This window comes from Perca fluviatilis, chromosome 10 (assembly GCF_010015445.1).
Source record: "Perca fluviatilis chromosome 10, GENO_Pfluv_1.0, whole genome shotgun sequence".
Lineage (NCBI taxonomy): Eukaryota > Metazoa > Chordata > Actinopteri > Perciformes > Percidae > Perca > Perca fluviatilis.
The window spans coordinates 4,688,702-4,712,255 of record NC_053121.1 but is presented as its reverse complement, the minus strand read 5'-3'; the positions used below and the strand labels follow the sequence as shown (position 1 = coordinate 4,712,255).

The 23,554-nt window shown below is 40.9% G+C and overlaps 1 protein-coding gene across 4 annotated transcripts in view; it reads left to right on the top strand.

Annotated features, from left to right (window-relative positions):
- si:zfos-2326c3.2 (mitogen-activated protein kinase kinase kinase kinase 4) overlaps positions 1-23,554 on the top strand; it is a 101,485-nt gene that overhangs the window by 12,803 nt on the left and 65,128 nt on the right. For all 4 annotated transcript variants that reach the window (XM_039812906.1, XM_039812907.1, XM_039812905.1 and 1 more), the window contains exons 3-9: positions 9,712-9,768; positions 16,588-16,713; positions 16,983-17,093; positions 19,069-19,159; positions 19,366-19,496; positions 20,958-21,012; positions 21,275-21,353. In XM_039812906.1, coding sequence (XP_039668840.1) covers positions 9,712-9,768; positions 16,588-16,713; positions 16,983-17,093; positions 19,069-19,159; positions 19,366-19,496; positions 20,958-21,012; positions 21,275-21,353 — 650 coding nt within the window. The remainder of the gene's footprint in view (positions 1-9,711; positions 9,769-16,587; positions 16,714-16,982; positions 17,094-19,068; positions 19,160-19,365; positions 19,497-20,957; positions 21,013-21,274; positions 21,354-23,554) is intronic.

Here is a 23,554-nt window from a genome sequence, read left to right as displayed (position 1 = left end):
GAGGCTGAGATACCCAGACTGGTTTAAGGATTCATGTTTGAACCTGATTAAATCATGATTTAATTTTTTAATAAATTAAAAAAAAAAATTATTTCAATTTTTAAAGGACAATTCCAGCATAAAATGAACCTAGGGGTTAATAACACATGGGTACCGAGTCGACCGTTCTCTGGGATATGTTTTCATGCTAATCGAATGTGACCAGTTTTAGCGCAAACTGCTAATTAGCTTATAATGCTAGTCGTCAGGGCACGGGTAAAGTAAAAAGAAATCGCTATTTCTATACCACTAACAAGGCTCAAAATAGCACCGCACTTCCACTGTAGCATAATGAGGGTCCCTACATGTAAACCGGAGCATTGAGAACGTTTATTAAAAAGACTTTATAAAGACAGTACCGTTCGGTATAACAGTCATGACCAGTCGAACAACGAACGCCGTGTTTGAGCTATGTTACTGGTTACACTGTGTTCGTCGGCGTTGTACTGCACATTGCTGCAGCTCCTCTTTTCACCCTGTGTGTTGAGCTCTCTCTTTTAGCTACAGAGTGAGGCATCTCACTTCTGTTCCATCTTTGTTGGGAGTCGCACATGCTCAGTAGCTAGCTAAGGACTACTAGCCAGTCCGAAGCGGAGTATGAGGGCGTGCCATGCTAGCAGCTAGGCGAGCATTATAATGTGTGTTACAAAGTGACGCACATTCGTCACGGAAGTAAAGGCTCGACTATAGAGCTGTTTGGAGCAGTTTGTGAACAGTGTTTTCTGTTGGAGATGGTAAGTCCCTTTGGGGTGGACTTTGGGCTTTTTCGCTTTGTAAACCTATAATGTGCACCAAAAGATATACATAATAAAGGAAAGGGCAAAAGCCAAAAAGCACAATATGAGCACTTTAAAATTCCAACACAAAGAATGCGGAAGGCAACAGACAAAATCGGCCAAAAGACACGCATCCGGCGGAATTTCCTGCGGCACTGGAGCAATCCCGGAAGTGGAACATCGTGGATATAGACTATTGTGTATACAACTGATACATATGCATACTGTACATACATCAGGGTATTTATTTTTTTTGGTTCCGCCCTGAGTCATACTGGTAAATATATATATATATATATATATATATATATATATATATATATATATATATATATATATATATATATATATATATATATATATATTGTTTTTAGCTGACAGTTACACAAACACGGTGGGGGCACTTCATTTCTCAGTTCTTTTCATATGACAGTAGGACAGAATGAGTTATCATTGAGCTTTTAGCAGCATTATACTCCATATAATGTCAAACCATTCCAGCTCTTTTGACCCTGTAGTGCCAGCCAGTGAAGGGTCCATGTGAATGGACTGGGAAAAATGGGTTGTTTCTTTAGCTAAATGTGCACACTCAGAAACAACACACACACACACACCACACACCCAACACACACACACACACACACACACACACACACACACACCACACACACACACACACACACACACACACACATACATACATACATACATACATACATACATACATATATGCAGCCTTTAAATAGCACCATTCCTATGTGCAGTTTTGAGAGTGCTGATCAGTAATGCACTCCATCCAAGCACAAAGTACACACATATGTAGGGTTAATCCAGTGACAGACTGTTCTGTAGGGGACAGATAGAAAGACACAGAAGCGGGAGGGGAGAGAGACAGACAGATGATGTTGCACAGAGAGCGGGGTGAAACAGAAAGTTGGAGACAAGCAGAGAGATACACTCAAAGTGTTTTCTCTCATTTGTCCCCTTGCTGTCTGCATTATGAATGCCTCTCATATCTAATTAGCATATGTATGGATATATTATAGTAACCTTTTCACTGGCACACTATTGTAGTGCTGACGTATCCTGTGTGTGTGTGTGTGTGTGTGTGTGTGTGTGTGTGTTAGTCGGTCCAAGGACAAGCGACGGACAGAAATCGGAATGTATTTGTGTATGCGTTTGATTCCTAGCACTTCACAGCATCATAAATTTGTGTGTGTGTGTGCAGGAGCCTGTGTGTGTGTGCAGGAGCCTGTGTGTGTGTGTGTGCAGGAGCCTGTGTGTGTGTGTGCAGGAGCCTGTGTGTGTGTGCAGGAGCCTGTGTGTTGTCATTCATTGGACCTCAGTGTCAAAAAGTGAACAAGCTTTCTCCAATTAACTCTGGTGGAGAGCAGAAAGCCCTGTGTGTGTGTGTGTGTGTGTGTGTGTGTGTGTGTGTGTGTGTGTGTGTGTGTGTGTGTGTGTGTGTGTGTGCGCGTGCGCGTGCGCGTGCGCCGCTGCATATTGTAAGAAGCTCAGTTGAGAGTCGGAACATTTCACATTAGTAAGTAGCGGTGGCAGCACAGCCAGCAGACACCATCAAGTCTGAAGGGACAGGAAGGCCATTTCCTTATTTGTCACAGTCAGGCCAGTGTCTGCTTGAATGCCACAATTTTTTGCAATTACGGAGACAATGTCCACTACTTGGGGACAGAATCAAGGCCGGGAAAGAATAGAGGTCTGTGAGCCTGACAAAGTACATCTTCCATCCAATTTAAAAGCGTAATAAATATGAGAATAATATATATATATACGCTATGTTGCTATCTGACAAGGGGTCTGTTTCACGACTGCTGGTTCAGCAACATTTTCAGTAAACTTTGTTAGGCATGTCATAACATTCCACTAGTGTCACGATTGTGGGTTTCTGTTGTAGTTTTTCCTTGTTGTTTTACGTCTCGTGTGTTCTGTGTTTTACCTTGTGGTGTATGTTTCATGCTTAGTTTCCTAGTTTTATTTTGTAGTCTCTCTGTTCTCCCATGTCATGTCTTGTTTTGCCTCCTGTCTTGTAGGGCTGGGCGATATGGACTAAATCAGATATCACAATATTCTTGACCAAATACCTCGATCGATATTGTGGCGATATTCTAGGGTTGAAAATTGGTGCTTTAACAAAATATCTTCACACTTAGATTTTAGATAAATAACCATCAGTAAGGTGGACATAATGTCTAAGTGGGGAAAAGGCAAATAATAGAACAGCTAGAACATGCTGGTAAGTTCAGAAAAGTACATCACTTTATTGTAATGCAGCTTTTAAAACCAGTAAAAGACAACACTTATGTCACATCACGATATTACGATATCCAAAATCTAAGACGATATCTAGTCTCATATCACGATATCGATATAATATCGATATATTGCCCAGCCCTACTGTCTTGTGTTTTTCCCTCCTGTGTGATTGTCTGACTAATACCTGGAAATGTCATTCCCAATATTATTATTTTTCATTTAAAGGGGTGATAGAATGATTATATAGGGTATTTCACACTGTTCCTTATGGTCTCCTAATGGGGTATGTAACATTGGTTGGGCTGAAAATGGCCTGGTTGATATTTTATTGGCCCTTATGCATCCCTGTGTTTTGGCCCTATTTGTAACAAGAGCTTTTCTTCCAAATATGGTATGGTCATGAATATTTAGATGAGCTGCGCGCTGATTGGTTGAGCGACTTGCCATACGCACATATTAGAGACGCGCGCTGATTGGTTGAGCGAATCCCCAATACACATACATTAGAGAAGCGACAGAATCTCATATTCCAGACACTGCAATGTTTCATTACCAAGTTCACTTCTGAGACTTTTTTAAGCGAGAAATCAACTATATAAAGCTGAAATATGGGCCGTTTTACAAAAATGTATGGCTAATTGGAAATTTGGTAAGACGGTCGGACTTTAGGAGCTCCACACAGTTCGACGAGAAAGCGGCAGCCTGCTGGCGCTCCATACCCAGGGCAAAGTCACCCTTTGTGGATACTGCACTACCGGGGCTCCGCGGCCAGCTGCCGGCATAACTAATATATTTACGGTTTTGAATTCGTCGCACGCCACTTTGATTTTAAGGCATTTTAATGAACGCGGATGCCTTTTGTGGGACGAGCAGCTGCTTGCTATATGTCCCATTCATTACAATGGGGAAATACCGCAGCTAGCTAGCTACACTGTCGCCATAACTAAATTATATTTACAGTTTGAATTTCGACACGCCACTTATATAACATAATTCCCCAATGTCTTATAAAGCTAACCGTTGTGTCCGATTTGATTTTAAGGCATTTTTATGAACGCTGGAAGGTTCTTTGTAGGACCAGCAGCTGCTTGCTATATGTCCCATTCATTACAATGGGGAAATACCGCAGCTAGCTAGCTACACTTTCGCCATAACTAAATTATATTTACAGTTTGAATTTCGTCACGCCACTTATATAACATAATTCCCCAATGTCTTATAAAGCTAACCATTGTGTCCGATTTGATTTTAAGGCATTTTTATGAACGCGAGGCGTCTTTGTAGGACCAGCAGCTGCTTGCTATATGTCCCATTCATTACAATGGGGAAATACCGCAGCTAGCTAGCTACACTGTCGCCATAACTAAATTATATTTACAGTTTGAATTTCGTCACGCCACTTATACAACATAATTCCCCAATGTCTTATAAAACTAACCGTTGTGTCCGATTTGATTTTAAGGCATTTTTATGAACGCGAGGCGTCTTTGTAGGACGAGCAGCTGCTTGCTATATGTCCCATTCATTACAATGGGGAAATATTGCAGCTTGCTCACTTTCACATAACTAAAAGTATATTTACAGTTTGAATTTCGTCACGGCATGAATATTACAGGTTCCTCAAGGTCTTACAAAGCTTAGCTAACACTTTTCGGATATCAATTGAATGTATTTTTGTGAATGTCAGAGTTAGGAGGAGGCTAGCTAGCTCTCATTGATGGACTCCATCTCACCGCGGCTCTATCAATGAGACTCGCGGACAAGAGGCTTTATTTACCCGATTGTTTGTTTAAATAACTCAACACACATACCCATTATAAGATTAACTGGAACCTGCGGGCTGCGGTAAAAGATTGCGGGCGTACGCTTCGCTGACACTGCGCGGTCAGGGTGGCGTTGTGGCAACCCAGGCAGCACCAACACCGCACTAAACTCCGACACACAGTTGGAGAAAATTTGCAATTAGCCATCCTTTTCGTAAAGCGGCCCATATTTGAGCTTTATATGGTTGATTTCGCGCACAAAAAGTTTCAGAAGTGAATTTTGTAATGGAATAGCAGAGATCTGCTGACCTAGCTAGATTCAGAAGACTACCTGATCTCAGGTCAGTTGTGTAGCCTATGTAAATGTTGGGGCGTGACTGTTCTCTTAAGGTTCCGGATTTTGAGACGCTTGCGTAAGCAACTCAGCTTTGTTGGGATTCGCCCGTTTTCAGCGGCAGTTTCAAAATATGAGATTTTCATAGTAAAGGGGTGTCAGTGGGACTTTGAGCTTCTATGTATGTCCTATTTACCCACCGAACTGTCGTTATTCAACTATGACAGGGTAAAATCGGTTTTGCATTCTATCACCCCTTTAATGTAGCGCATTCATTTAGAATGGTAAACAGTTTCACCGGAACTACTTAGTAGGGGTCCTCACTAGCGCTGGGCAATATATCGATATTATATCGATATATGAGGCTAGATATTGTCTTATATTTTGGAAATTGTAATATCACAATATGACACAAGTGTTGTCTTTTCCTGGTTTTAAAGGAGAATTCCGGTCGATTTCAACACGTAGTTACAGTATACATATGTTTGTTGTCACGTAGGGCTGTCAGTTGCGAGAAAACGGAAATAATCAGTTTTGCCTACAACAAGTTATGCTACTCTAGCTTTCACACCCAGGCGGCTCAAATGGGGCAGGTTTTAAACGTGCTTTTAGCCTCTTAACATGTTCGAGATGTCATTACAAGTGCCTTGCCATGTCAGCTGATTCCTTCCGAGTGAACACAGTGGATATGGCTGCAGTAGATGTGAAAGAAATGCATAAAAGTTGTGCTAATTCATACCTCTGTTTAGTTCTGGTGGTGAGACGGCAAGACTGCTTAGGGACCGTCTACAGACTACAACACCGACTGACAGCACTACGTGACAACAAACAACATAGCTACGTGTTGAAATCGACCGGAATTCTCCTTTTTAAAGGCTGAATTAGAGTAAAGTGATGTAATTTTCTGAACTTACCAGACTGTTCTAGCTGTTCTATTATTTGCCTTTACACACTTAGCCATTATATTGTCCACATTACTGATGATTATTATAAATCTCATTGTTTAAAAAAAATTGTGAGAGCACCATCAGTCAACCCTACAATATCGCCGCAATATCAATGTATTATGTCAAAAATATCGTGGTATTTGTTTTTCCCCATATCGCCCAGCTCTAGTCCCCACTCTTTAATCACTTATATTATTTATTTATCACTTTTTAATGGACACCCTGCATCTGATCAATATTTACCCAGACCATGGTATATTTTTGGAAAAACGCACCATGTACACCCATTTACACATAAGGTGTTCCCAAGGATACTGTGCCCACCAACACCCCAAGTCATTCTTCATATTGTCAGACACATTTCAGGGTTAGCCCAGCCTCCCTTAAAGTGCTCATATTATGCTTCTTGGCTTTTCCCCCCTTTCCTTTGTGTTATATTTTTTTTGGTGCATGTTATAGGTTAACAAAGTGATAAAGCCCAGAGTCCCCCCCCAAAGGGACTTACCATCTCCAACAGAAAACACTTGAAAATTAAACCATGTAAACCTATTCTGGTACAACCTCTAAATATAATTATGAACCTGAAAATAAGCATAATATGAGCACTTTAAAATATGGAACGCCTCTCCTGATGTCAGAAGGAAATGAGCATTCGCGGTACCATCATCTTTTGATTAGTTAGCTAACTCTGTTTGCATTACTTGCCAACTAAAATGCTTTAGCTACTGATACAGTGATGAAACAGAGAACTGTTCTCATGTCATCTAGTTCAGCTCAGCCCAGCGTCAGTCACCCCATTATAACCAAAGAGGGAAACAGACTTACTGGGGATGTTAGACCCACACGACGCTACAAAATAATAATCACGATAACAATATTAACACATATAGCTGGGTTAGGACTGATGTGTTGAAACTGCTGACTTGAATTCTTGGAAACTCCTAATGACTTCTCTGATGTCGACATACTTGACACACAGGTTTCAACACCCTGCTATCCTCCATGGCCAACTATATAATGCAGAAATATTTCTTTGGAAGGGAGTATAGAGGGTTTCTAAGGTTTATCTGCAAAGCAAATGAAACACAAATAGGCAAATATTAAGACTGAGGTGTTTGTTTTCAGGCTCTCCATCCATCTCTGTCTCACAGCTTTTCTCTGATTCTCTGCGTCTCTGTACCCGAATATTAGCTGACTGATTGAGTATAGTGAGATTTGTCATTCCCTCCATCTATTTCACACACACACAGACGCATTCACACTTTGAGCCCTGTCATACATCACAGCTTAAAGGCTTATAGAGTAGCTACTCTAGTATCTTGTCAGCTTTCTGACTCATGACAAGATTTTCAATTTTCCCCTTCTCACCTGACTGCACTTTACAGCTCTGGCTCTCTGTGCTGGCGCGCTCCCTCTCTCATCTCGCCTCCTGCCTGGTTGCTCTCACTGTGCTGCCTCCTCATGAGAAAATGAGTGCGTGCGTGCGTAAACAGTTACAGTTGTTGGGCTGATTATAGTTGTGATTTTTAACATCAACACTAATCGATCTGGGCCACCAATGTTTGGTGTTTCTGAATTGTAATATTTTACATTTTGATCTGCACGTTGTTCCCATCAACATTACTTTCAAAGACTTGTTCTATAAAGAATATTGCCATGAGCTTCCCAGTGTGTGATGATTCACTTTTGCTTCATATTTGATTTTTAAATCTGGAGTCAGGAATCTTTATTTTGTGTAATCTAGTTAATCCGGGCTGCAGTAAAGAGCCAGAGGCCAGCTCCCTCTGCAGTTTTTTTTTTTTGCATTTCGCATGCAAACTGCAGCATAAACTCTAGGGGTGTCGCAATTGGGATTTTAAGTGGAAAATGTATCAAAATGAGCTTTAGATTATCGAAATCAGAAGCAGGATCGGCGTGGTCTGTGAGGCGAGCTTGCAATGTTTCCATCTCTTTCCTGAGTCTGCGGGTCGGGAAATTCCTAATCTCTTACGGTCTCTCTGCTCGCTTGAGTTGACTTGTGAAGTTGTGGTCGCCTACGAAATTGTAAGTTATGAAGCTTTTGGCAGCTAAGATGGCTAGGACTAGTATTAGCTAATAGGGCTGGGCTATATGGAGAAAATCAAATATCACGATATTCTTGACCAAATACCTCCATATCAATATTGCAACGATATTGTAGGATGGACAATTGGTGCTTTAACAAAATATTATTTCCAATATGACATTTTTGATAAATAATCATCAGAAATGTCGATTTAAATGACAGTGTGTAAAGGCAAATAATATAACCGCTAGAACAGTCTGTTGAGTTCAGAAAATTACATAACTTTACTCTAATGCAGCATTCAAAAACAGGAAAAGACAATACTTAATATATTACGATTTTACGATATCCAAAATCTATGACGATATCTAGTCTCATATCACGATATCGATATAATATCGATATATTGCCCAGCTCTAGTAGCTAATGTTGCAAGAGGTTTGTGTGTGGCACGGTTATCATTTTAGAGTGAATTGTAGTCGGACTCAACTGATCCGAGTTAATGATACTAGAGACTCGTGACTCATGAGTTCATTTTAAAGAGTCGGGTGAAAGATCCGAGTGAGTCACGACTCAAACAGGTTTACAGTCAACTCATGTCATTCAGTAGCAGCAGGGATACAGTAGGGCACAGAATCCCCATGGCTACCAGGCATTGAGCGCCTGGCGTTTAATCGCGGAGCACTACCCTGCCTGTCTATTCACACGAGGAGCGCAGTGAGACCAAGCGGATCCAAGCGACTACGCAGGCAAAGTGTTGAAAAGCCCTTTAGATGTAATGGTTTTGATAGATACCTTTTTGTTTTCTTGTGGGTTTTGGGGGGGTGTTGCTTACAGACACACCTCTAATCCGAGGCTTCGGTACACAGTACTGAACTATGTTCATTAAACTGTATGTTATGTCAAGATAAAAATATGTGTATTTGTGTCAAAAAAAGTGCCCATTTTATGAAAAAAAAACACCCATGCTGTTTTGAGTGAGATACGGTTTCTGAATGTGTCCTGCCTTCAGTCTCCGGGTGAGCTGTTCAGAATCGGCACGGCTTGTTAGCATGCTAACGCTAATGCTAACGCTAGCATGCTACCTCGTTCTCAATAGCAAAGAACTGCTACAACACACACAAGTTCACAAAAGAACTACTTACATATGCACCCTCATTTAGAAGTCTCCCAGCTAATCCTGCCTTGTAACTGACCGAAGTCGGAGAAACAGGCTTTCTTTTACGGTCTATGGAGCTAGCTAGCTGACATGATCTACATCTGAGCTACTGAGCATGTGCAAGTGCAATCAAAGATAGTACAGATGAAGAAAAGAAGTCTCACTCTGTAGCTAAAACAGAGACCAGGTGAAAAGAGGATCTGCAGCAGCGAAAGAGAGCTGTGCAGTACAACAAAAATATGGTGTTTTTTGAAAATTAAACCATGTAAACCTATTCTGGTACAACCTTAAAATACAGTTATGACCTGAAAATGAGCATAATATGGGTGCTTTAAGTCTTTTGTGATCTTAACTTTTTCTTCATGTCTTCACTAGGGTCGTCATGTCAAGACAGGCCAACTGGCAGCTATCAAAGTCATGGAAGTCACAGAGGTAAGAGTGCATTACGTTACACACTCATTATTCTTCTCTCTATCGTCACCAGCCGTTTCTTCCTTCCTCTTTCTCTTTCACATCTTTGTTGAAAAGAATGTAAATATAGAATTTCAAAGAAATTGCATTGCCAGAGCCATCAGATAATCACGCTGTCAATGTAAATTGTACATGACATACCTTTTTTTAAATTTTTTTATTAATTGTTTTACACACATGATCCACACGCAAGTTGACCTGGTCTCATTGCATGTAGAACCTACATTTACACAGATCCTTGTACATCGGCATTTCCCAGGGAATGTTCATACATCATTCATCGTTCATTACCATGTTCATGGGTCCTCAAAATGTCCGGGGAAAAAAACTGGGGGCATTCCACTAATTTTACACATAAAGGACAGTTTATTCGTCATGAGGAGTACAACTCAGCCTGTAAAAACAGTTGTATAATATCTTCTTTGGCTCTGGAGGCAGCGTTCCAAAGTTCCAAAGGATTGGGCTTGAAGCTTAGAATGCATCATGAACTGTCGTGGGGTTTGACAGAAACTGGCATTTGGGAGGCAGGGCTTCTAATGAAATATGCTATCAAATTGAATGATGGGACATGTAGGATCCGGTGTTTTTGGACTTTGACCCATCGGAGGGACTCAAAGTCAGGATATCTCTGCCTCTGCTGCATCGATTTTGACCGTTCTCTTCTAAACTGTCCCTTGTGAGTTCCCGAACTCTCTGGAAATGCAACACCAAATCGCTGGAGTACTCCTTTTTAAATTGCATTTTTGTTTCTGATATAGGTCTACAGTGTCTAAATCCATTCTCCTGTATCCTCCCTGTGCAGGAAAATATAAGGTCTCATGGAGGTGCATTTACATGTCATGCATTGGCATGTTGTTCGTTATCTATCTGTGACGTAGAAGGCCGACAATTCAAGCGCACTTGCTGACGTCGTTTGGTTTTAAAAGTTGGAATGGTTTGACAAGTTTAAAGTAGCGATTCCACCAAGCGGATTATTACATAATAGGCAAGACACAAAGGAACCTCCAGTACTTGTAAAAACATTTCACAAGACAATGATTATGTTTTTGTAGGATCTGCTGACTCAATATTGCAGTATGTTCAAGCGCATATTAAAAAACGAAGGGAGGGTCCTCAACAGAGCCCTAAAATATCAGATGAAAAGAGAGGGAGGAAAAGAGTGAAGTGAGAGAAAGAGAGACTGTCACTACCCGATGTGAGTCAAGTGCAGATGTGAGTTGCGCATGGGTCACTTTGGGACTTGACGCCGATCTGTTTTGCTGTTAGCCACAGAATAATGACATAGATACATTACATAGCAGTAATTTATTATTTAGCGTAAGGCATCACATTTTCACAGCACGATCCCTGATGTCAGTTCTAGATTAGAGGCTGAAGTAGCCGACAAGAACCTGCTAACGAGAGACTTCTGTAATGTCAATACAATAAAAATGGACCTACATAACGAAGTTCGTTCACTGATTGCTACAAGTTAGCAATCAAACACAACAAAGGCTGTCACTTGAATGGCGTTTTGAGCTAACGTTAGCAATCAAATAATCATAGATAGCTAAAACGTTTGCCGGATCCGGATCCCTTGGCGTTATGCCCTAAACCGTTTTTAAATCTGAGCACGCGCAACTCACATCTGCACTCGACTCACATCGGGTAGTGACAGAGACAAGCAGTGTTACCAAACTGTCAGGATGCACACAGGAATGAGTGTACTTATGGCGCTTACCCTCTGCCATCACCAGCTCTGCTCGGCTCGACTCGGCTGGCCGCGGTGCCCCGTCCTCCTTTTTCCATTGCAGATTTAGTACCGCCTCATGCATAAGGCGAGCGTGGCTGGTCGTCATAGCGCCACCACAGGGAACTGCCGTAACCTAACGCGACACACACACAAAACGACAAAGGTGTGTTGTTTTTGATTCTCAGCATGTGTCAGAAGACAAATTTAGTTTCAAAAGAAGCTGGAGGCAGCAGAAAAAAAAAAAAAAAACACAGCTGGCTAAACTATTAAAAATGGCGGGTTTGTTCAGGACACCCCCCGTCTGTCGCCAGCAATGATGATGCAGTGATTTGTGCCGATTGTCTCCGAACCAATCAGTAGTCTGCAGGTTTTCACGTCACCTTTTGGTATCGCCTCAGCTCTCTTGGAACCTCAACGGAGGTGGTACTAAAAAAAAGCACCTGTTGGCAGGCACCAGGGACTTTTTTTCATAATGGAAAACCAAAAAAGGCGAGGCGAGTTGAGCAGGTACCTAGTAATGGAAAAACGCCATCAGCCTGTTTGTTTTAAGGCACCACGAGCAGCTAACAGAGTTGTTTGAAACCTTCCTCTCTAGTTCTCTTTTTGTTGCATTGCAGCTTTTTTTTCTTTTAAGTGACATCCCTAAAAAAAAAAAAAAAAAAACGCAAGATTATTTGATGGAGGTATTTCCTTTTACAATTTGCCTTAGAAACAAATGACAGCATTTGCAGGTGTGGCGAAAACATTTAAAAACCTATTGTTGGACTAAATGAAGCGTTGGAACTTTTACAATGCATTTGACAACCTCCCCAACACACACACAGACAAACACACAGAGCGTAGATCACAGACATATCTACTTTAATATACCTGTAGCCTGACAAAATTCAATTACATGAAATAGTCTCTTCTTACAGTTCTCGGAGTCCCACCAATATTTCAGTTTTGACCCAGAAGTATGTTTTTTTATTAGATTATGGGGGAATATCCTTGATATTAAAGTTCAGTTAACTTTTAAAGCCACAATCTTGGATAGTTCTGGTGATATAAAATATAAATAAAACTCCTCATACTGCAAATCAATTTGAGGATGAAAAAAGTTCTTTCTGATGTTGTATTTTGAATTCCAGTGGCAGGGTCAGCCAGACGGTTATATATGGATTACGGATTACACCTTTCACTCCTAGTTTGGGTCTAAACGGGGAGTTGATTTGACTCTGTGTGCTGTACCTCGTGGACTTACAGCTGTACGAGGGAACACTGGAGAGGTGTGGAGGTTTTATTGAATATTGCTGGTGGTTTACAGATGTAGAGCGCCAGGGCCAGCAGAATGGGGTTAAAGGTGCAGTAAGCGATTTTGAACTCAACTACCAAACAAATACAAGTGCTAATTATCTTACATTAGCGTTCTAACCTGGCGACCTAAATGGTGACCACGGTAAACATTATACCTGCTAAACGCGCTAGCATTGTCATTGTAAGTGTAAGAGCCAATTAGTGCCCTCGGTATAAATGGGAACCAATCTTTGGTTCCTCGGGTGCAACCCGGAAGCACATACAGTTTTTGACCACACGCACACACACACCAACACCACAACACTACACAGGCATACATACAAGCAGTGATTTGTCTGGAAACCCAACTAAGATCATGGAAATAAATGGAACCGATGGTTTTAACTGCAAATATGACTTTTATTTTTTTGCAAACGCCAATCTAGCGCTCCGTAAACCACTGTCTGATCACGTGCCTCCATGAGCCAATCAGAGTTGTTCCCTGCACCGCACAGCTTAGTTTCTAGATGTAGACCGTCACAGAGGACAGAGTAACGTGAGGAAAATTCCACAACCGATAGCAGTCGGTCGTAAGGCTATAAACTATCTTAACAAAGAAAACAATACAAAATGTCTAACGTAGCAGAGGGCGAGGCTGAGGGCCTTGTCCCGAGAATCGGATAGTCATCCATTGTGTGGAAGCATTTTGGGTTCAAGGCAAGTGACCCTAAACAAGAAAAGGTCATATAAAAAGAGTGCTGTAAAGTTGAGTTGGCGCCACAAAGCAACACAACAAACCTCTTTTAACCACTTAGAAAAACACCGTAAAGTTCAATACGCTTAATGTATGAGGGCCAAGAAATGCGTTGCAAAGACTAATCATCCCACAACATCAACGCAGGCATCCATCGAAGCGAGGCTCTTTACCGCATCACCATACCCATCCACCTCCCAAAGACACAGTGAAATAACAAATGCAGTCGCATGTCATTTGGCCAAAGACATGTGCCCAGTAAACACGGGGGACAAACGAAGGCTTCAAATTCTTGGTCAACACTACGATAACTAACAATACGTCATCCCCTCGCGCAATTATTTTTCCAAGGTGGCACTACCTGCGATGTACAGAAAACGCACGGTACAGTGCAAGTTTATATTTTGCTTCCTAAAATATATTTCCACAATGGAAAATGGAAAATTGTGCCCTGTTGAAGTTTTACTACATTTCCTTTATGGTTTTCTTTATTTTTATTTGTTCTTTAAGGAGATAGAACTGCATTTTGGTGAATAAGAGGACCTATTTGATTTTGATGCACATATTTGTACATTAGCAGGAATGTAGCACAATGTGGATGTGAAAGCAGTTATAATTGGCCTATGTGACAATAAAATTGTTTTGGTTAAAATCCGCAAATAATCGTGATAATTAATCGTGACCTCATTATTGATCAAAAATAATCGTGATTATCATTTTGGCCCTAATCGTGCAGCCCTACAATTACTCTACCGTGGAACAGCACCTCAGGGGCTTAAAGCTTGGGCTTAGCCTCAGTAAGGATGTTAGCTTGTTTGTGCTAGCATTTAGTTGTACCTTTTCGTACAGCCTCACAGAGCTGCTAGCCTGGCTGTCGACTCTTGTTGTTGTTTAAGCAAAAAATGCCAAGCATCGGTAGGATCGACTGCTTTTATTTGTTTAATGTGAAAGGAAACGGAATATCTTTTGGGTTTTGGACTGTAGTCGGACAAAGCTAGCAATTTGAAGACGTCCCGTTGGGCCGTAGTGGGTTGCGATGGTCATTTTTCACCATTTCTTCCATTTTGTAGACCAAGTAATGAGTATTGAGTGACTGAAAAAAAAACACGTTTGCAACACTGGTGTGAGTAGTTGCAGTTGTGCAGTTTCTATTGTCAGCAAAAATGCGTTACAAACTGTTCAGACTATACAGTATACTTCGCCACACATCTGAACTGGGCACGCACTGGTTTCTTTCCTGTTGATGGGATTCTTGGTCTTCTGTGTTGCAGACAAACTTTTTTAGCAGGAAATGCTTGGCTATTATCTCTCCACACACACACACACACACACACACACACACACACACACACACACACACACACACACACACACACACACACACACACACACACACACACACAGAGTGCAGACACAGGCAGGAGGCTTTCAGAAAGGGGTGAAAGTTCAAACTCTGCCTTGTCATTTTCTCCCCTCCTGTCCTGTGGAGATTTAAAGGAGGTCAGTGACTAGGAGAAGCTCTCTTTTGTTTCCTCTTCACTGATTAACAGCCACATCCAGCTCCACCTCTCTTCTTCCCCTCCACCTCTCCTCTTCCCCTCCAGTCCAGTGCAGATTTAGGGGTTCGGTGAATCGAAAGAAGTCACAAGTCACGTCCTGGGATTTACAGCGAGGAAACAAAAACCTGCCGCACTCGGTTCTCTTCTGTGGCGCTCGCGTCTCGTAACGCTGACCAACCTGCGTTGTTTTGGCGAGAAGTGGCAGTAGTTGAATTAAGGTCAAATGGCTTTGTGAAAGGCCATTTCGAAGTTACACAACAGTCTGATTGGAGATGCTGTCTGTCTGGACGTGTACGTGTTTGTGTTGTGTGGGCTCTGTGGAGACGGAAACGAAAAGGAAAGGTTTCACAAACTTTCAACCTCTGTAGATATACCTCAGCGTAAACATGATAAAATATGTCGTATTTCTAGTTTTAATGTAATTCTCAAAGGAAGAAAAAAGCAGGAAGTGAGGATGGGCATCTACGGGAGTAACTCTCAAAGCAGAAGTATGACACTGATAGAAAATGATCTGATATGGTGTACTGCGTGACACACATACTCTGTTGTGAGTTCTATTTCAGATGTTACTGGCGAAGCAGTGTTTCCTTTTAGGATTTTTTTTTAGCAGAGGGGGCAGGTCTGTCCCAACAACAATAATAATCGTCGACTCGGAAGAAAGCGAACGTTTTCACGATAAACTACATCAACACAACAGTATGTGGAGTTAAACTAGAGGTTAACCCAATAACCTCTGAATAGTTCTACTTGTTGTTAAATTGCAACGGGGGGGTGCATTATGTCGGCAGGATCATTTGAAAGGCAGCCGTGACTACATTGTGCGTCAGCTCTATTGCTGATGCCGTGGCGGCAGAAATTTTGCCATGGGCGGGCCGCCGCTACAAAATCAACATAGAGGAAAGACTTGGGAAAGAGTTGGAGCGTAATCCCAACTAGGGCTGGGTATCCTTCCATACCGCTACCGCTACCAATACCGTGACTTTGATACCGGTTCCTAAACCTTCCTTTTTTTGATACCAATTTTATAAAACAAATTGAAATTACAACATTACACATTAAGGCACAAATCCTTTTATTTATTATTCAGCTCCTACTACAGTACATGAGTATGAGTACATGTGTAACGTTAGACAGCCAATCACCAGCATTATTAGATCTTGGTAGAAGCATGCTGCATGCTGATTGGCTCTCTGACGCTGGTGAGATGTACTCCTATGGTATTGAAAAAGGGTAAAAAGAGTCATTTTTCGATACTCGATACTTCATGGGCACATCGGTCGGTGCCTAAAAAGTATTGATTTTGGTACCCAGCCCTAATCCCAACAGAGAAACATATTCTTCTTTCAAACAAGCTTAACTACTTTAAATGCCCATCGAACTTCTCTGACATTGATCTTTTCATCACCCACAAATACTGCACATGTAGTTTGATTTCTACTGTATCTGTTGTTTATGTTTAGGAAGAAGAAGAGGAGATAAAACTGGAGATCAACATGTTGAAGAGTTATTCCCACCATAGAAACATCGCTACTTACTATGGAGCTTTTATTAAGAAAGGTCCTGCTGGACAGGACCACCAACTCTGGGTTTGTAAACTACTGTATCTGTTATTGCCATCAAGTTATTAAGATTGAAGACATTTTTTTTTTTATTAAATAGCTGCTGCCCTTCTGTTTTTTTTTCTGAAATAATCATATGTTTCTGTCTCATTAGGTGTATTCTTTCAAGATCATTGCCATAATAATAATAATAATAATAATAATAATAATAATAATAATAATAATAATAATAACAACAACAACAGTTGTTTTGGCTGGTGCTTATGTGCCTGACATTTCTGTATGCGTCCATGTAGTTGGTGATGGAGTACTGCGGAGCCGGCTCTGTCACAGACTTGGTGAAGAAGACCAAGGGCAACTGTCTGAAGGAGGACTGGATAGCTTACATCTGCCGAGAGGTGCTCAGGGTAAGGTTTTTTATTTATTTTTTTTCTCACACAATTAGGCCTAGGTTTTATTTATTTTGATTAATTAAGGGAAACATGAAAACGCATCACACAACCCGTAACCCCCCGCCTCCCCTAGTCTATATCTACACCTTCTGCTTTCTTTGTGTTGGCGATCTAACCTCCAGTGGATTTCTGAGGACTATGGTTAACTGCTCCTCAGATCTCTGCAGGGTAATTCCAGACAGCTAGCTAGACTATCTGTCCACACTCTCAGTAAAAAAAAACAAAAATCTAATAATCTATACAGACTAGTCTTTGATAAATTGTAAAAAGGGTGTCCAGATCACATAAATGTCCTCAATCTTCCCTTTTGCCAGAGACGTCAGTTTTTCTAGTGCCAGATTATAAGACCTCTCTTCTATCCACTGAACCGTTGTAGGCGCTCAGGGCAAGGTTGACATAAACACACACCTACCACAAAATGCGTACGCACTATACAACTACACTTGTGTAGCAGACCCAACAGGGGAACTTTGTTTCTGAGGTGTTGTTGTGGAAGAGGCCCTTTTTAGTGCTGGTGAAAACCGAGGTAGTAATTTGCGTGTGGATGCAAACTAAAGGCTGGCCGAGTTGCTGTATAAGAAACTAGATGCTGCTTTTAGTGTCGGCTCCTTTGCCAAAACATCAAAGGGAAGAAGCCAAACTGCCGGCGTTACTTCATTATGCCCAGGGATCAGTATCTCTCTCATGTTTTCCCTCTGTGACGCCGAGGGAATACTTGACTTTTATTTTCATTCATATACTTAAAAGGCCAGTTTAAAACACGTCTGTAAGATGTTATGGTTATCGTTATGAGAGATCACAAGGTCCTGAGAAAGAATGTTTGCCCCGCTCTCTGCGTTGTGTGTTTGTGGCTCTAGTAACAAACCTACACATACACAAACTGAATGATCAACTCAGTTCCAACATCTCTGTCCTGGATGCTGACAGTATCAAGAAGAGAATGAAAAGTGAAATACATTTTTAATTTTAAAGACAAAGCGCTCTGGCTGTCTCTTCATTGTTCCAACATCCGCGCACACACACACACACACACACACACACACACACACACACACAAACAAACACACTCAGACGCTCGGCAAAGCATGGTGAAGTCATTGTCTGAAATAAGACTCACTTCCTCTGTTTATTTAACCTCCTTTTGAAGAAGCGAGAGTCCAAACACGCACGCACACAGACGCGCACGCATTCAAACTGTGCCACTGATTGGTAGCCTGTGCTACTGCTCTGCTACACTCTGCTACCTAAAGCAAAGTTATCCAGTAGGGGTGGGGGGCGTGGGGGGGGAAATCGATTCACATATGTATCATGATACATATACGTATGATGATTGCAACGATTTTTAAAATCGATTCTTTCCCCAAGAATTGATGATTTTTTTTTTTTATTGATTTTTTTTAAATAATGATTCAGCTAAATATTTTCTGTTAATACGGTGCCGCCAACGGCGACTACATCATATCAATTTCCAGCAAAACGGAACTGAAAGCAGAAAATGCAGAAAACACATGTTATGTACTTCGTTTTTAGAAATATCTCATTATTCAACTTTTTTTTTTTGTTGTTGTTAAAGAAGGAGATTCTCTATATTAAATCGAAATTCTCAATATTAGAATCGCAATACTTGTGGATTCGCACTAAATGAAAATCGCAATACAAATTGCATCGGCGCCAGTGTATCGTGAAAGAATCAAATCAGGACAAAGGCAGATCTTCCCAGCTCATATATTTAGAATTTGCCTGGAAGGGAAAAGCAGGGCAACAAACTTCAAATAAAACCTACTCTTTGTCCGTTATTCCTTTTTTTTTTTAAATAAACCCATAATGCTTCTCCTCTTTCAAAGGAATGCTTGCGACTTGGTATTTATAGTGATAGTGGCCATCTGACTGTGTATCTGTGTGTTCACGTGGGTGTATATTTGTCTTCCAGGGTCTTTCCCATCTCCACTCCCATCATGTGATTCACAGAGACATTAAGGGACAAAATGTTTTGCTCACAGAGAATGCTGAAGTCAAACTGGGTATGACACAGCGACACATGCACTGTGGTTATTCAAGCACATCCGCATGCCTCCAGGCAAGGCTGTGGGACAATCACACACAGTCATAAATACACGCAAGCATAAATCACACAACCGCAAAAAAAACACCTCATGAAGATGCAAAGACTGTGGTTGTTTTGGGACTCGTCCCACATATTTATTTTTTTATTTTTTTTATGTTTCAGTTGACTTTGGAGTTTCGGCACAGCTGGATAAGACCATCGGTCGGCGGAACACCTTCATCGGCACTCCCTATTGGATGGCTCCGGAGGTCATAGCCTGTGACGAGAACCCGGAGGCCACATATGACTACAGGGTACTCAATTACTCAATTCTGGCCAACTTTTAAGCACCTTTTTCATCATCATCTTTTATCTTTTTGAATGTATATAGACAGAGAAAAAAACTCTCTGCTCTCTCCATTGACTTGTATTGTGCGAAGGTGCCTCCTCGTCAATTTCGTCTGCTAGCAAACAACAAAAAATGCCTAAAAGCTGCTGTGTGGTGATATCCACTACCAACAATGTAAAGAACCCAGAACTAACGTTTTTATAAGCTGGCGACCCGAAAAGCTGAGCTTCTATGAAGACCCAAGGGGATACAGATGTGAGGAATCAGCAGGAAGAATGGGAAGACTATGGGATCCAGACTCTAACCTAACGTTATGTCCGACATTACATGTGCTAGCTTAACTCACACACATGTAGTTGGCCTAAAACTGACATTTGGATATTTGACTTGTCGGACGTATCGTTAGGTTAGAGCCAGGATCCCACATTCTTTCCCATTCTCCCCTGCTGATTCCTCACGCCTGTATTCTCTTTTGTCTTCATAAAAACTCAGTTTTTCGGGTCGGCAGCTTCTAAAAACTTAAGTCATGGGTTACTTATCCGGTTGGTGGTTAGTATCACCACACAGCAGCTTTTAGGCATGTTTCTGTTGTTTGCTAACAGATGAATGAATATCCCACACGTCTTAATTGGAAAATGGCCTTTTTCGGAATATCCAACCGGAATATGCTGTTTATATAACCCGTATCTAATTCGGAATATTGAATATTGTATTTGGAGAAATAGTGGAATGTTGGTGTGCGTGTAAACATACTCAATGACGGCTGATTCAAGCGCAACTTCAGCTGACATGTGAGGTGTGGGTGGAGTAAAGATTACGTATGTAGTTGGATTTCAATCCGTCTCAAATGTGTCTTGGATTCATTTACTTTTTTTTTATCTCTGATATCTATCCAATCTGCCCAAGATGCATGAGGTGTTAATGGGGTCTAAGCCTACATCAACAGAAGAGTTTCCAATACTTATCCTAACAGAATTTTTTCACCACTGACAGAAACACTGTCAAATGCGCTGCTATTTTGCGATGCCGAGCAAACGTCATCCTAACTTTTGACCAAAAATACGTTCCCGTTCCCTGTTACTGACTAGATATATTGGAGTTCGCGGAGACATCCTCCAATGGAATCTCCCCTAACTGTATGCTTTCCTGGAAGTAATTAGACATTGACTTATAAAATCCAGTGCATCATTGAAAGGAATCCACCGATTCTTTTGATTCTTTTGTCAAATGCCAGACGTTTGGCTCGAAGTCTTGGAAATGGTTTGTGCAACTCCTGGATATGTGCTCTCACACACTATGCACTGACTGATTTACTGTTTGAATATAAAGGGGAGATCCAAAGTTTACAGGAAATGAACAGAACTGGAGCTTAAGTTTTGTGTGTGCACCAGTCTTAACCCTTTTCCCTTTTCCCTCTCGTTCTCAGAGTGACCTCTGGTCCTTAGGCATCACCGCTTTAGAGATGGCTGAAGGAGCCCCTCGTAAGTTAGGAATTCACTCACACATGCACGCATTGTTGATTGAGACCGTTTGTTTTTCTGTACGTGTATCTCCACTCAGGATTCATTTTCCCCTCCTGTCCCCATCTGGTCCTCTCTTTTTCTCATTCCCCATTCTCTCGCTCTCACACACACACACACACACACACACACACACACACACACACACACACACACACACACACACACACACACACACACACACACACGGTTTCCCTCTCTTAATCTCTATCTTTGTTTGCAGCTCTGTGTGACATGCATCCAATGAGAGCGCTGTTTTTGATTCCACGAAACCCTCCACCCAAACTTAAATCAAAAAAATGGTAAGCCCGTGGGAACACACTCACTGATTCAAACACACACACACACAAACACACACACACACACACACACACACACACACACACACACACACACACACACACACGAAAACAGGGCTTGAAAGTGGTCTTTGTTGTGGGTTTCATGCGTCACGCAATCAGACAAAAGATATCTCGACACTTTCTTCCCACGTTGAAACTGAGAACTCAAAGTCACTGGCATGTTCAGCAGGCCACAAGACAACAACCTGTAATACATACGGCCTTGGCTTTATTAGAATGGACACAGAGTTGTTGCTGCCATTTTTAATCTCAATCAGAGTTATTATTAACCCCTCTCCATCTCTCTCTCCTCCGTCTTCTCCTCCTCTCCTGTCATCCTGTGTCCTTCTCTTCCATACATAATGGATAAACTCTTCAGATTGAACTGGAGGTTGCACCCGGGGATGTCTTTCATTCAGTATTAATGTAAACAGAAGCACTAGTTCATAGGGCAGCTTTTAATAGCTCCGATGGGTACCAGTGCTCTCTAGTCCTTTTTTACCTCAGGCCCTCCCGCAGGCGACACACACACCCCAAAAACTAAGCAGCAACACATATTCCTACCCTGTTTTCTGTGTGTTCAGAGCACAGACAACACACACCTCTTGAGTTTTAGGAGTCTTTCAGTATGCAGAGATTTCCTGAGTAAAACGTCATCACCATTCTTTGACAGGATTTTTCCTTGATAACATTTCAACAAGTGATTACTAGCTTGCACATGCTAGGTGAGTTTATAAACAACTATTTAAGAATTTTGTGGCATGTTTTAGAGGCTGTCATTTATTAAATGTTGTTTGACTAATGAGCCTGCTGGTTTTTTGTTCGTGTCTTTTTGTTACATTTAATTGTTTTTTTTTTTTTTTTTTTTATTGGATTTTTTTTTTAAAAATATTTGTTGTTATTTTTTTTTTTTTTTTTTTTTTTTTTTTTTTTTTTTTTTTTTTTTTTTTTTTTTTTTAAATTTTTTTTTTTTTTTTTAATTATAGGTCCACCTTTAATTATGCAGACGTTCCCTTAATAGAAGAGGTGTTTAAATTGAAAGAAACCAATCTTGTTAAACAAATGTTTAAGAGTTTAGGTTAAAAACAAAGTTGAAATTTTCAATAATATCACGATAAGGACTCGAGTCAATAAAAACGCCTCAACCTATAACATGTAATATGGGTTTTTGGGTTAAATTTCCACTCGGTTAAGCCACTTACCATTTCTTAGCTCAAGTTTATTCATAGATGGCTTTAGTAGGCCATTTTACCGCAGAGTGCTTTACAGATGGCATCTAACCAAAACCTGACCAAACATGATAATAAAAAGTGCACACAATACAAACTGTAGCTCAAAGTTAAATTGGGCCATTGACCACTTAGAATAAATACATTTGGATTCCAGAACTAAGAATTAGGGGTGTAAGACAAAATCGATACACTTGAGTATCGCAATTTTTTATTTAGCAATAACTATATCGATTTTTTTTGTTTAAGTGCAAAAATATTCATGCAAGACAGTGGTTCATGTTTATGCTGTGTTTAAATGTCCCATGACATGGTGCTCTTTGGATGCTTTTATATAGGCCTTAGTGGTCCCCTAATACTGTATCTGAAGTCTCTTTTATATAGACCTTAGTGGTCCCCTAATACTGTATCTGAAGTCTCTTTTAAATAGACCTTAGTGGTCCCCTAATACTGTCTCTGAAGTCTCTTTTATATAGACCTTAGTGGTCTCCTAATACTGTATCTGAAGTCTCTTTTATATAGACCTTAGTGGTCTCCTAATACTGTATCTGAAGTCTCTTTTATATAGGCCTTAGTGGTCCCCTAATACTGTATCTGAAGTCTCTTTTATATAGGCCTTAGTGGTCTCCTAATACTGTATCTGAAGTCTCTTTTATATAGGCCTTAGTGGTCCCCTAATACTGTATCTGAAGTCTCTTTTATATAGACCTTAGTGGTCTCAATAATACTGTATCGGAAGTCTCTTTTATATAGACCTTAGTGGTCTCCTAATACTGTATCTGAAGTCTCTTTTATATAGACCTTAGTGGCTCCCCTAATACTGTATCTGAAGTCTCTTTTATATAGACCTTAGTGGTCCCCTAATACTGTATCTGAAGTCTCTTTTATATAGACCTTAGTGGTCCCCTAATACTGTATCTGAAGTCTCTTTTA